The 13,657-nt window shown below is 48.2% G+C and overlaps 1 protein-coding gene across 5 annotated transcripts in view; it reads right to left on the minus strand.

The window, feature by feature from the left end:
• The window catches only part of LOC143281103 (uncharacterized), a 129,185-nt gene that overhangs the window by 27,442 nt on the left and 88,086 nt on the right, over positions 1–13,657 (minus strand). For all 5 annotated transcript variants that reach the window (XM_076586060.1, XM_076586059.1, XM_076586056.1 and 2 more), the window contains exons 7-10: positions 12,033–12,107; positions 7,564–8,135; positions 6,744–6,996; positions 4,816–5,777 (exon numbers count right to left, since the gene is read on the minus strand). In XM_076586060.1, coding sequence (XP_076442175.1) covers positions 4,816–5,777; positions 6,744–6,996; positions 7,564–8,135; positions 12,033–12,107 — 1,862 coding nt within the window. The remainder of the gene's footprint in view (positions 1–4,815; positions 5,778–6,743; positions 6,997–7,563; positions 8,136–12,032; positions 12,108–13,657) is intronic.

Consider the following 13,657-nt stretch of genomic DNA (forward strand, 5'->3'; position numbering starts at 1 on the left):
GGGAGAGAGAGAGAGAGAGAGAGAGAGAGAGAGAGAGAGATGGCAGATGGGATGGGTAGAGAGAAGGGGAGAGAGAGACTGAGAGAAGGCAGATGGGAGAGAGAGAGATGACAGATGGGATGGAGAGAGAGAGAGAGAGAGACAGAGAGAGATGTCAGATTGGATGGGGAGAGAGAGAGAGAGACAGAGAGAGATGGCAGATGGGATGGGTAGAGAGATGGAGAGAGAGACTGAGAGAAGGCAGATGGGAGAGAGAGAGAGATGGCAGATGGGATGGGGAGAGGGAGGGAGGGAGAGAGAGAGAGAGAGAGAGAGAGAGAGAGAAATGGCATATGGGATGGGGAGAGATAGAGAGAGAGAGAGAGAGAGAGAGAGAGAGATGGCATATGGGATGGGGAGAGATAGATAGATAGATAGATAGATGGAGAGAGAGAGAGAGAGAGAGAGAGAGAGAGATGCTTTTCTATTTCTGTCTTCTTTTGTTTTGTTTTGTTTACTCCACACCAAGGTGTGAACAGGCACCTGAATTCATTCATTTGGAGAAGGTCAAAATGGTGGAAGGAGAGGGTTGGGCTCTGCCTTCTTATGGGTATGAATTCATTACCACGATAGCCATAAAAAGGACCCATACAGGACCCTAATGACAACAGGGAATGACTGATCTGACATGTGTCAGAGAGGTGGAAAGGTCTCCAAAAGAAACTGAACAGTAAGAAGAGAGTTGGGGGTGGGGTGGTGTGTGTGTGGGGGGGTGGGGGGGAGGTGGAGGGGGAGTGGGGGGTGGAGGGGGGGAGGGGGTCAGGGGGGGAGGGGGTCAGAGGGGGGGAAGGTGGGGAGAAGGGTAACTGAGTGCAGTCTGACAATCAGCTCAGTCTCCTCATGACTCAGCAAATCCCCACAGGCAAATCCTCCTCCTCAATGTATGACACATCCAAGGCTACATATTCACGAAATTTGCATCTCAGCCACACTCACCCAAGATACACAGTAACACGCATATACACATGTACACACACTCATACAAACAACACACACATGTTCACACACACACACTAAAACACCTCATCCCCCCACCCCACCCTCCCATCACACACCTCTTAATTCTTCACCATAAAAACAGAGAACACTCCTTAATACTAGTCAACAAAGGAAATTTTCCAAAATCCTATCATTGAAGACTGATTTCTTCACCTTCACCTTCACCTCTCCCGTAGTCTGGGTTCAGACCGTTGGGGCACCGCTGCTGACCTGGCCACCACCCCTCTCCACTCTTCACGGTTTTCTGATTTCCTCAGGGCGTCACCGAGCGTCAAGCCTGTCCACCCCCGGATGTTGTCTTCCCATCTCTTCTTCTGCCGTCCTCTCCTTCTGCCTCCTTGTACGGTGCCTTGCAGGAACGTTTTGGCAAGACCAGATGATCGGGAGATGTGTCCATACCACCTAAGTTTGCGTTTTTTCACTATGGACAGAAGGTCTTCGTAGGGTCCAATACTTTGCTTGATTCTGTTCTTCACTTCCGTGTTAGTGATGTGGTCTCTGTAGGAGATGCCAAGTAGTCTACGAAAGCATCTCATCTCGACAGCTTGGATTCTTCTCTCGATGTCCGCAGTCAGGGTCCAAGTCTCGCAGGCGTAGAGCAATATTGATATAACCAGGGAACGCATCAGTCTGATTTTTGAGCTGAGAGCGATGTTTTTGTTGTTCCAGATGGTGTTCAGCTTGTTGAGTGCCATTGTTGTTTGGGCAATTCTCGAGAGTACTTCTGGTTTAGATCCTTCATCTGACACGATTGCTCCCAGATATTTGAAGCTGTGGACTGTTTTAAGCTTTTCGTCGTTGACTTTGATGTCAATGCTGATGCCGTTGGTGTTGTTAGTCATCAGTTTGGTTTTCTCCGCACTGATTTGCATTCCATACGATGTGGAGGCTTTGTCTCGATGTTTGACCAGGCTTGCCAGTTCTTCTTCTTTCCCAGCCAGTCCATCAATGTCGTCGGCAAAACGTAGGTTTGTGATTGTTCTGCCGCCTATGCTGACTGTTCCTACATGCTCTTCCAGTGCGTCAGTCATTATTCTTTCTAAGAAGATGTTGAAGAGTGTTGGGGAGAGTAGACAGCCTTGTCTCACTCCGACTGTGGTTCTGAACCAGTCCCCAATGCTATTGTTGAGGTAGACGGCGCTGGTGGCTTTGTCATAGAGGTGCTGTATCAGTCTGATCAGGTTGGCGTTGATGTTGTACAGATTCATGGTAGCCCACAAAGCTGCATGCCAGACCCTGTCAAATGCCTTCTTAAAATCAATGAAGACGTGGTAGAGGTCTTGTTGGTGTTGATGGTACCTCTCACATAGCAACCTCAAGTTGAAGATTTGTTCAGTTGTGCTCCTTCCTGGTCTGAAACCTGCCTGTTCTTCAGCAATGATGTTTTCTGCTTGTGGTTTCAGTCTGTTAAGCAGGATCTTCAACATGACTTTGCTGGGATGACTAATCAGGCTGATGGTGCGGTAGTTTTGACACTGCTGGAGATTGCCCTTTTTGGGGAGGGTGATGATCAGTGATTGTGTCCACGGTGTGGGCCATTCCCCTGTTTGCCAGATCTTGTTGCAGATTTTCAGTAGCACATCTATCATAACTTCACCCCCTGCTTGGACCAGTTCTGATGGGATGTTGTCCACTCCTGCCGATTTCCCTTTTTTCAGCGATGCTATTGCTGCCTCTATTTCTTCACGGAGTATGGGGTGATTACTGTTATCAGTGGCTGGTGGAACATTCAGTATTGCTGGATCACCTGTGGTCTGTATGTTGTATAGCTCTGAGCAGTATTCTGTCCATCGCTTTAGGATGTCTTGTTCTTCTGTTAGACATTTTCCATCCTTGGTCTGGATGTTGGACATAGTTCTACCTTGCCTTGTGTTGGTAAGTTCTTTCACAACTTGGTAGGCTTTCTTGCTGTTGTTTCTTGTCAGGTTTTCCTCTATGTCCTGGCATTTTCCTTCAATCCAATTCTCCCTTGCCTTCTTCATGCTTCTCTTGATTTCGGTGTTAACTGCTTTGTACTGTTTTGCCCCTTCTTCTTCATTTTTTTTTTTTTTTTTTTTTTTTTTTTTTTTTTTTTTTTTTTTTACTCTTTAAAAAAAAAAAAAAAGAAGAAGAAAGTTTTTGGCTTAATGCTCTGAACAGAAATTGACTAGTGTTATTTCATGTGAACAAATATTAACTGTGTCTGTCCATTGTACTGCCAGCAGATGCAAACATTGTTTCAAAAATCTTTTACAGACAGAAATGTTTTAGAACATGACTTCATAAAAGTATTGACTCCAACAGAGTATTATTAGTTGAAATTTCAAAATCACCAGTACACAGTCATGTTTATGCATTTTTGAAATAGCTGTTTTATCCAAGTTGCTATGTGATTCCTTCCCTTTTTATCTGATATAAGGTTTTAGTTATCAAGTTAAAGACCCAGTTTGCTTCCTTTTCCCTCTCACTCATCTCTCTTTATTCCTTTCTCCCTCATTCTGTCACCACCTCTAGCACCCCCACACCTGGCCTCCCCCCCATTCCCTCCTTTTTTATACTCCTCATTCACATCTCAACTTGTCTAATATCACTTACAGTGAAAAGACGCTAAACTAACGAAAGGACACACAGACACACACACACACTCAAACAACACACACACACACACTGAAATGCAGAACTAACTAACTAATAAACAGGACACCAATCTGACACTATTCCACGGTTTGCTGATGGTTCCAGAACATGCCCCCACCCCATCCCCTCTCTCTTTTACACACACACGGGGAGAGGAGGAGACATGCAGTGCTGCTGACGTGGACTCATCGTGTCTGACACTAGTACAAGTTGTACCTGTGCTGTTTCTTTACCTTGGCAACCTAGGGTACAAGAAAGGGGGAGTGGCTAGCAGCAACAGACCTATCCCACTTGTAGTTGTACCTAACAGCTGACGGACATGGCGTTTCCTTGGTGAGAAGTTCAGTACCATGCCTCATCTGCTTTAAAAGAAAAAGAAAAAAAGAAGCAACAGCACATGCCTAAACTACACATAAACCTAACTTGCAAATCAAACCTTGAGTGCCTTCCCTTGGTTTGTCTAAAACATCATTTTCAAAAGAAATATAAAAAAAAAGAAAGAAGAAGTGAAATAATCAAACAATAAATAAACAAGAACAGCAACCGGGGTCCAATCAAATTCTATGGGAGAGAGAGAGTCATTTGCAGTGCTGGAGTTTTGTTCCCTGTGGACTCATCAGCTGTTTCACCACCAATCAAGGGCAGTGAACCATCTTTCCACACAGCACACCTCATGAGGGAGAAACACCGCTAACAACCGAGTGATGTTCCCTGTCTTTAGGAGAGGAACATCACACTCCAAGGACTTTCCTAAGCTGCCACTGAAGTGTGTTCCAGAGAACAGTTTTATCCTTTTTTGTGTTAATTTGAGGCCTGTACAGAGAGTGAGAGTCATTTCTTGTGACACACTGGCAGCTGTTGTCACTGTCCTTTCTGTTCCATGCGAAATCCACATACATGTTTGAACCAAGTGCTTGTGTGAAAACTGAAGAGAGAGGAAGGAAGAAAGGGAGAGAGGGAGGGAGAGGGAAGGAGATGGACAGAGAGAGAGAGTGAGCGAGAGAGAAAGAGAGAGACAGAGAGAGAGAGAGAGTACAGTGAGAGAAAGAGAAAGAAGGTAAAGGAGAAACAGAGAGAGAGCACAAAAGAGCGACGTTCAGACAGAGAGAGAGAGAGAGAGAGAATCAGAGAACCCATTCCCAGCTCCAGAGACATACGTACCTCCTCCTCCTCCTCCACCTCCTGATCGAAGACGTTCTCCGTGTCCTCTTCAGATGGCGTGTGGCACCCAGGCTCCATGCTGGCCCCTTCGTCCTCGTGCAACGTCTTCTCCTCCCCCTCGTCCTCCTCCTCTTCCTCCGAGCTCCTCAAGGGCCGGCCCCTGGTGCCAATGATGGGCCGCTCAAAGGAGAAGCTGTTGACCTCCACCACCCCAAAGATCTCGTCAATCTGCTGGCGGGCCATCAGCTCTTCCTCCCCGTCCTCCTCCGCCTCGATGGTGTAGGTGCCCGCCTCGCTCACCTTGTCCTCCTGGTCTCCAACACCCACAGGGGACGGTGCCACGGGCAGTGACTGGGGGGCTGCAGGAGGGGCCACAGCAGCTCCGGGTCCTTCTGGCTCTGCACTCTTCCCCTTCACTGGCCTGGGCTGCTTCCCTGCTTTGCCACCAGGGCTTTTTGGGCTAGCGGTGGCACGGGGGCTTCTCGGGGTGCCGGTGCCACCACCAGGACTTTTTCTGTTTGTTGTGGTGGAAGGGCTTTTGTTGTTCATGGGCACTGAGTTTTTGTTGTTGCTGGTGGTGGTGGTGGTGGTGGCCGGGCTTTTGCTGGCCGATTTCTGTCTCTGCACCACAGCCTTGCCGCTGGGCCGGTGGGTCGCGCTGCCACTACCTCCCCCTCGGTGACTGGCCCGGTCATAGTCCCGGGCCTCCTTGTACATGGCGTGCTCCGGGGCTGCTGGGGAGTCACTTCGCTCCAGGTCGGAGCACTCGGAGCGAGGGGAGTCTGTGGCCCCGGCAAACATTCGGTCGATGAGGTAGGCTGTGGGGTCCGAGTACTGGGCCGCCTGCACCGAGGCAGCGATGGCGGCTGCGGAGGGCTGTGGTTTGGGTTTGCTGCTGCTGCTGCCTTTGGTGGTGGCTGGAGCCCGGGAAGTGGACTTGCGGGGTTCCTGAGGCTTCGGTGCTGTGTACAACACCACAGTAACAGGCTTTTTTTTGGGGGGGAAAGTGGAAAGGAACGTCAGCATGGACATAATTCACATTCAGAGCAGGGCTTTTCACTTTCTCCTAAATCACCACTATAGCTCATACACAGGCACATCTATGCACACTCACTCACTCACACACACACACACACAGAGCACATTGTGCATACATGCACACACACACACACACACACTTCACATTGTGTACCTCCTGTGTAACCAAAATAATACTATTTCAACTGGTTGTTCAGGTCCTGTGATAACTTACCCCAATTCTGCTCTGGAAATAATTTTTACCCTCTGCTTGTTCACAGTCCAAGAGACCACACACACACACACACACACACACACACACACACATGCCAAAACAAACTGGTTCACATGTGCACTGAGTAAATCATATACATTGAACATACCAGGATCACTAAACCACACTCATCTTAATCATCAGACATTTCCTTTACAACAGGGGTATAAGCCAGGGGAAACAACTCCACTATATAATCAGGGGATAAACCACACAGACAAACCATTTTTGTTTCTGTTTGTTTTTATTTCACAGATGGTCGTGGTGGGAACAGGAAGTTAGTTATCAGCTAATTTTTCGTTTGTGGTTGAAGATTCTCTTATTCTGGATACACACAAAAGAATGCTTCCTTAATCAGAATCAAAAGTTCCAACTTTCCTTTACAATTCAGTGGTTTCTCACCCACTTTACTCCCTGACTTTCCTCTTACCAGTTTTGCTGTGGACGGTGGTATAGCAAGAAACCACCAAAATATACTTTCAATCGGGAGTATGAAAGATGAGTGATATAGATACTTATGTAGCGCCTATCCTCGGTCGGAGACCAAGCTCAAAGTGCTTTAAAAAACTCGGGAGTCATTTGTGCAACTTCTTCTCCCCGCTTTTTAAAATACATTTTAAAAATTTTATCATCTTACGTTTTTTGTCTGCCTCCTTCTCAGCCTCCCGTGGTCTCTTCTCCCCCTCTCTGCGGTTCTTGGTGGCCGATGTGGGCGTGGTGTCCGAGGCGAAGTCAGCGGACCTGAGGGAGCCAGCCCCTGTGCCCTGACCACTGGAGCGACGTGCGGACCCTGACTTGCCCTTGCTGACCGCCTCGCTCCCCCCTCCTCCACATGCCTCTTCCACTCGCTTCTGTTTGACCGCCGTGACTGGGGACAGTTCCCGTTCCTCCTGGAATGAGGTCATCCACTTTGTCATTTTTATATCAAATTTGTACATAAAAAACAAAAACCCATGCACACAGAGAAACAGGTGAATTGTATAGAAAGGTACAGAAAATGACAGAGGAAGAAGATACAACAGAAAGAAAAAAAAAGGTCATTAACAAACACACTCACATGTAAAAGCAGACACACAAGCACTGCACATACCCACCCACATGCATGACAGCAAACATACACCCCCACATCTAACACCATCACTTTAAACATTGCAACTACACCCACTACAAAGCCAAAAACAGGGTGTCTTAATAATAATACAAAAACCCAAAAGAACCTACTTCCTCTTGGGCAGGGACATTACATGAACATGAACACACATCATTACATACATCAAGCACCAAAGACAAACAAACATGTGCACACACAAACACACACACACACCCATCCCCCTTCCTCCCGAACCCCAATCCCACACAACCAACAGAAGGAGAAGCAGCACATCAGTCAATAAGACAGGGTGGGCAGAACAGAGAAGATCAAGGTGCCTTTGGAGAGAGAGAGCACTGGTTCTCACCGAGTTTTTACAGCTGCTGTCAGAATCCTTCCCCCGGGATGAGGCCTTGTCGGAGGAGCGGGTGTGTGGTGTGTGGGAGGACAGACTGTGACGCAGCTTGCTGGGCACGAACTGGCTGAGGCTGGCCCCATTCTTCAGCTTGGGCTTCTTCTCATCCCCAAACTCCACCGTGAATGACAGACCCGGGTTGCCGCATACCTCTGTGGCTGCTGCACCCGTGCCCACACCCGCAGCTTTCCCCCCCGGGTCGGACTCCTTGTCCACGGACCTACCTCGCACTGAGTCTGGGGAGAGGACCAGACTGTCTTTGGACAGGGAGGAGGAGGTGAGGCTGCGAGCGGGGGTGGTCTTGTCACGGGGCCCCGATGAGGGGGGCTTGTCCCGCTCTGGTGTGGTCGTTCTGTGCGGGATCTCCATGTACACCGGCTTGGAGTCTTTGGCGTGCTGAGGGGGGTGGGGGTGGGGGTGGGGGTGGGCAGCCTTGGCCAGGCCCTGCATCATGGCCAAGCTGGAGGGGCGTGGAGACTTGGCTTCAGGCTTCCTCTGCTGCGGGTGCTCCATGCCTTCCTTGTCTGGAAGAGGTTCATTTATTTGCTGAGGGTCACTGTCATGTTGAGGGTCGTTGTCATGTTGAGGGTCATTATCATGTTACTGAGAGATGGATAAGAATTTATTTTGTTCAGAATTTGATATCGTGTATTTTCACTATCCGGCTGTCAAAGGGTGTGGCTGATATATATATATATATGCCACACCACATCTGCTTTAACAAAAAAACAAAAAAAAACAAAAAAAAAACAAACAGAAAAGAACAGTTGCCTGACCTTCCTTTAAACCCAGCGTGCTGGTCAGGCCATGGAAACCCACCTCAGGTTTGTGTATAACATTAACATGAAATCAAATAAAATAACTGAACAAAATAAACAAATATGTTAATAAATAAAAACTGTAATAAAATGAATCATTTGCAGAAGGCAAAACAAAAATAAAAACAAATAAATTATTATGCAATGTTGTTGACTAAAAAAAAATGTTACTGTATAAAGTTATTTATGAAAACAATAAAACAATTTATGGCCTTCATTTCCAGGACAAACATCAAATTCTGGGCATTGGATACAGACTTCTATTGCCACACGCCCAGAATAAAAAAAAAAAGAAAAGCTAAAAATTTTTCAGCATGTTGCCTGTCTTGAGAGTATGTGTGTGAAGCAATAGGTATTAAATGATTTAACCTTTAATCAGTACACACACACACACATTATCTGCCATTCTCCTGCCACTTTCACACACACACACACACACACACACACACACACACACACACACACACACACCATGACAGAACAAAAATGTGCACAAACACATTTACCACCTGGAAAAATACTCTGCTTTAATCACCTTCCCAATCCTCACAAGTTTTGCACCACTGGCCTCAAATAGCCCACTTTCCCCTCCTGCACTGGGAGGTTGGTATACCATCAGGAACACCACATAACACTGCATTCCAGTCTGACATTCCAGAGAGAGAGAGAGAGAGGGAGAGGGGGAGAGAGAGAGAGAGAGCACAACACCGACACACATCGTTCGTGCATGTGTTCTTTCCATTCCAGACACCACTGGGTAAGAGAAAAAGAAAAGTCTCAAAGCCCTGCCAGTCAGACACATAACCACCAATTGTTTGTTTCTTACAGGGGGTGTAATAAAACACCAGATAAAAAAACAACAACAAAAAACAACTAAAAACTTGGGAGAAAAAAATAAATGGAGTGGGGATGGGGAGATGGAATAGAGAGAGGTGAGAGGTTTGGCTATGTGCTTACACCACAAACATAAAAAGACTTCTAGAAATACCTACTAAGAAATACAGACAGAAAGAAAACATCTGGAAATAAAGCCTAACAACAATAGCAGACAACAGATCAGAATCAGGAAAGAGAAGGTGGGGGGAGGAAGGCGGTGGGTGGTAAGATGAGATAATGGTGAGGAAGGAGGAAGAAAGAGAGACAGGGGGTGGGGGGGGGGGAAGCATGTAGGGTGAGGGAGAGAGAGGGGTGGATAGAGAGGGGCAGAGACAGAGAAGGGGAATAAAGCAAGATGTGGGGAGAAGTGGGGGGCAGGTAGTGGGGGATGGTGAGAGCATGGCAGACAGAGAGAGAGTGGGGGGGGGGGAGGGGGGTAGAATGGGGAAATAGAGAGGGGGTGGGGGTGGCAAGTGGGACATTGGAGAAGAGAAAGACAGGTAGGGAGAGGGAGACAGGTAGGGATGAGGGAGACAGGTAGGGAGAGGGAGACAGGTAGAGAGAGGGAGACGTAGGGAGACAGGCAGGAAGAGGGAGACAGGCAGGGAGAGGGAGACAGGTAGGGTGAGGGAGACAGGTAGGGAGAGGGAGACAGGTAGGGAGACAGCTAGGATGAGGGAGACAGGTAGGGAGAGGGAGACAGCTAGGGAGAGGGAGACAGGCAGGGAGAGGGAGACAGGTAGGGAGAGGGAGACAGGTAGGGAGAGGGAGACAGGCAGGGAGAGGGAGACAGGTAGGGAGAGGGAGACAGGCAGGGAGAGGGAGAAAGGCAGGGAGAGGGAGGCAGGCAGGGAGACAGGCAGGGAGACAGGCAGGGAGAGGGAGACAGGCAGGGAGACAGGCAGGGAGAGGGAGACAGGTAGGGAGAGGGAGACAGGCAGGGAGACAGGTAGGGAGAGGGAGACAGGCAGGGAGAGGGAGAAAGGCAGGGAGAGGGAGGCAGGCAGGGAGACAGGCAGGGAGAGGGAGACAGGCAGGGAGAGGGAGACAGGCAGGGAGAGGGAGGCAGGGAGAGGGAGACAGGCAGGGAGAGGGAGACAGGCAGGGAGAGGGAGACAGTGGAGAGACATATTGGGAGAGGGAGAAAGATGCATGGACAGATATGTGGAGCAAGGTGGGATATGGGGAGAAGTGGGGGACAGGCAGGTTGAGGGAGAGAGAGAGAGAGGGTGGGCAAAGAAGGGTAGAAGAGAGAGAGGGAGGGAGAGGGATTCACTGACACTCTGTAAGCGTGACAACTGGCATTCCCCCAATACGACTAATGACTATCCAAGCAAACGCACGTGGTGAAATGATATGATATGTATGGTTGTGGCAAAGGCATGACTTGCCTCGTGTGTGTGTGTGTGTGTGTGTGTGTGTGTGTGTGTGTGTGTGTGTGTGTGTGTGTCAGGGTGGAGTGTTTGGGGGGGGGGGATGTCGGTGTGTGTCTGTGTCTGTGAGTGTGCGTGCCTATGTATGTGTGCGCGCGCGCGTCTGTGTGTGTCTGTGTATGACGAGCACAGCAAATCGAAACGAACCAAAGCAGACAGACACAGGAGAGAAAAGGGTGGCAGGGAGGGGCTGATTCACTTGAAACAGACAGACAGGAGAGAAAAGGGTGGCAGGGAGGGGCTGATTCACTTGAAACAGACACAGGAGAGAAAAGGGTGGCAGGGAGGGGCTGATTCACTTGAAACAGACAGACACAGGAGAGAAAAGGGTGGCAGGGAGGGGCTGATTCACTTGAAACAGACACAGGAGAGAAAAGGGTGGCAGGGAGGGGCTGATTCACTTGAAACAGACACAGGAGAGAAAAGGGTGGCAGGGAGGGGCTGATTCACTTGAAACAGACAGACACAGGAGAGAAAAGGGTGGCAGGGAGGGGCTGATTCACTTGAAACAGACAGACAGGAGAGAAAAGGGTGGCAGGGAGAGGCTGATTCACTTGAAACAGACACAGGAGAGAAAAGGGTGGCAGGGAGAGGCTGATTCACTTGAAACAGACACAGGAGAGAAAAGGGTGGCAGGGAGGGGCTGATTCACTTGAAACAGACACAGGAGAGAAAAGGGTGGCAGGGAGGGACTGATTCACTTGAAACAGACACAGGAGAGAAAAGGGTGGCAGGGAGGGGCTGATTCACTTGAAACAGACAGACACAGGAGAGAAAAGGGTGGCAGGGAGGGGCTGATTCACTTGAAACAGACAGACACAGGAGAGAAAAGGGTGGCAGGGAGGGGCTGATTCACTTGAAACAGACAGACAGGAGAGAAAAGGGTGGCAGGGAGGGGCTGATTCACTTGAAACAGACAGGACAGAAAAAGGGTGGTAGGGAGGGGCTGATTCACTTGAAACAGACAGACAGGAGAGATAAGGGTGGCAGGGAGGGGCTGATTCACTTGAAACAGACAGACACAGGAGAGAAAAGGGTGGCAGGGAGGGGCTGATTCACTTGAAACAGACAGACACAGGAGAGAAAAGGGTGGCAGGGAGGGACTGATTCACTTGAAACAGACAGACACAGGAGAGAAAAGGGTGGCAGGGAGGGGCTGATTCACTTGAAACAGACAGACACAGGAGAGAAAAGGGTGGCAGGGAGGGGCTGATTCACTTGAGACGTGGATGTATGTCCTCTCCCACCCATATATCCCCACCCGTCAGTCAGTCAGTCAGTCAGTGCAGCTTACCACCTGGGTCCATGTCCTCACCCCACCAGGACGGCTGCCCGTACAGTGGGGTGCCTTTCTTTACTGTCTCCAGCTCTGAAACAAACGCATAATTACAAATATATATAAGTATGGATACTATACACACACACACGCACCCCCCTCTCCCACAACATACACTCCTCCCAACACATACACATACGCAACCCCCCTCCCTCCCCCCAAACACACACATACACGGGTAGAGGTGAAGTAATAGTGCACGAGCATGTGTGTTTGCATTTCTTTGTGTCAATGAGATATGCTGGTGTATAATCTGTATTTGCATCAGATATTTGTTCTTTTAGATTTATTTTCTGTTTCCACTTTTGTTCTTTTTCTGTTGTTGTTGTTCTGATAGTTTGATGCATAAAAAAAAAAAAAAGAAAAAAATGATGCTGATTATTCTATTGGTGTTCCATCATGAACTAAAATTTTCACTTTTCACTTTGACTTACACACACACACGCGCGCGCGCGCATACAAACACAGAGCAAAGTCGGGCCTTTGTTAAATGTGCCGTGCGTACCACCACAAAAATGAAGATAAATCAAGTCTGCGCTGTAACTCACACGCACACTCGCAGTCACACACATTATCACACATCAAAAACACGCGGCACTTCAACGTACGTACGCATCAATGCAAACACACACACACACAGAGCAGGTTTGGTCTTTTATCAAATATGCCGCCGCGCATACCACCACAGAAATGGTGAAGATTAATCAGTCTTCATGAAAGTCACACGCACACTCACAGTCATACACATCATTACACATCATAAACACATGGCACTTCAATGTACGACGCGCGCGCGCGCACGCGCACACACACACACACACACTGCTAGAGGAGGAGGGGGCGCTCACAAAAGCAAACACGAACACAGGGCGACCAAACCCACAGTGGTGGCCCCTTGCCACTATGTCACTGTCACACGTCTACCACTCCCCTTTCACACACACACACACACATATCCACTGTATGTCCTTTGTCAGACGCTTAATTTGATCCTGTTCAACTCTCTCTCTCCTCGCCCCCCTTTATTATTTTTTCCCGTTCTTTCAATGATTTTTTTTTCTACAAGGTACGGTGAAAATAAGCTTGTTTCTCTAAGCCTCATTATAACATTCAAGTTCTATTTCTCGGTCAGTCTCTCTGTCACGAATATATTTTATGAATAGTGAATAAAGAATTAATATATATCTATAGTTATCAGGTTGTAGATTTCCACTATCACCAACCCTTCTCATTTTTAAAAAAAAAACTGTTGCTGTTCCATTTGACTTGTCTCTCTCTAATCTCGGCAATAATAATTATCCGTAATTTTCCCCTGGCTGAAAACAATAGTGAGTAGTGAACACAACAAGGCGTGGACGTTCTCCCCGTCAGTCACACACAGGAGGGGAGGGGAATAAATGTGGATATAAAGCATATACTATTAGGTACCCTTTCCTCTTTCCACCCTCTTCCTGATTTGAGATCTGTCTGTTGAAGGACATTTGACCTTTGACGTGTGGTACAATTCCACCGCCAAGCAACGAGGCAGTTCGCCAAGTGAATCACCACAGAGACCTTTTGTATCTTTTTAAACGCTGTTGTTT

The sequence above is a fragment of the Babylonia areolata genome, chromosome 4, assembly GCF_041734735.1.
Source record: "Babylonia areolata isolate BAREFJ2019XMU chromosome 4, ASM4173473v1, whole genome shotgun sequence".
Taxonomy (NCBI): domain Eukaryota; kingdom Metazoa; phylum Mollusca; class Gastropoda; order Neogastropoda; family Buccinidae; genus Babylonia; species Babylonia areolata.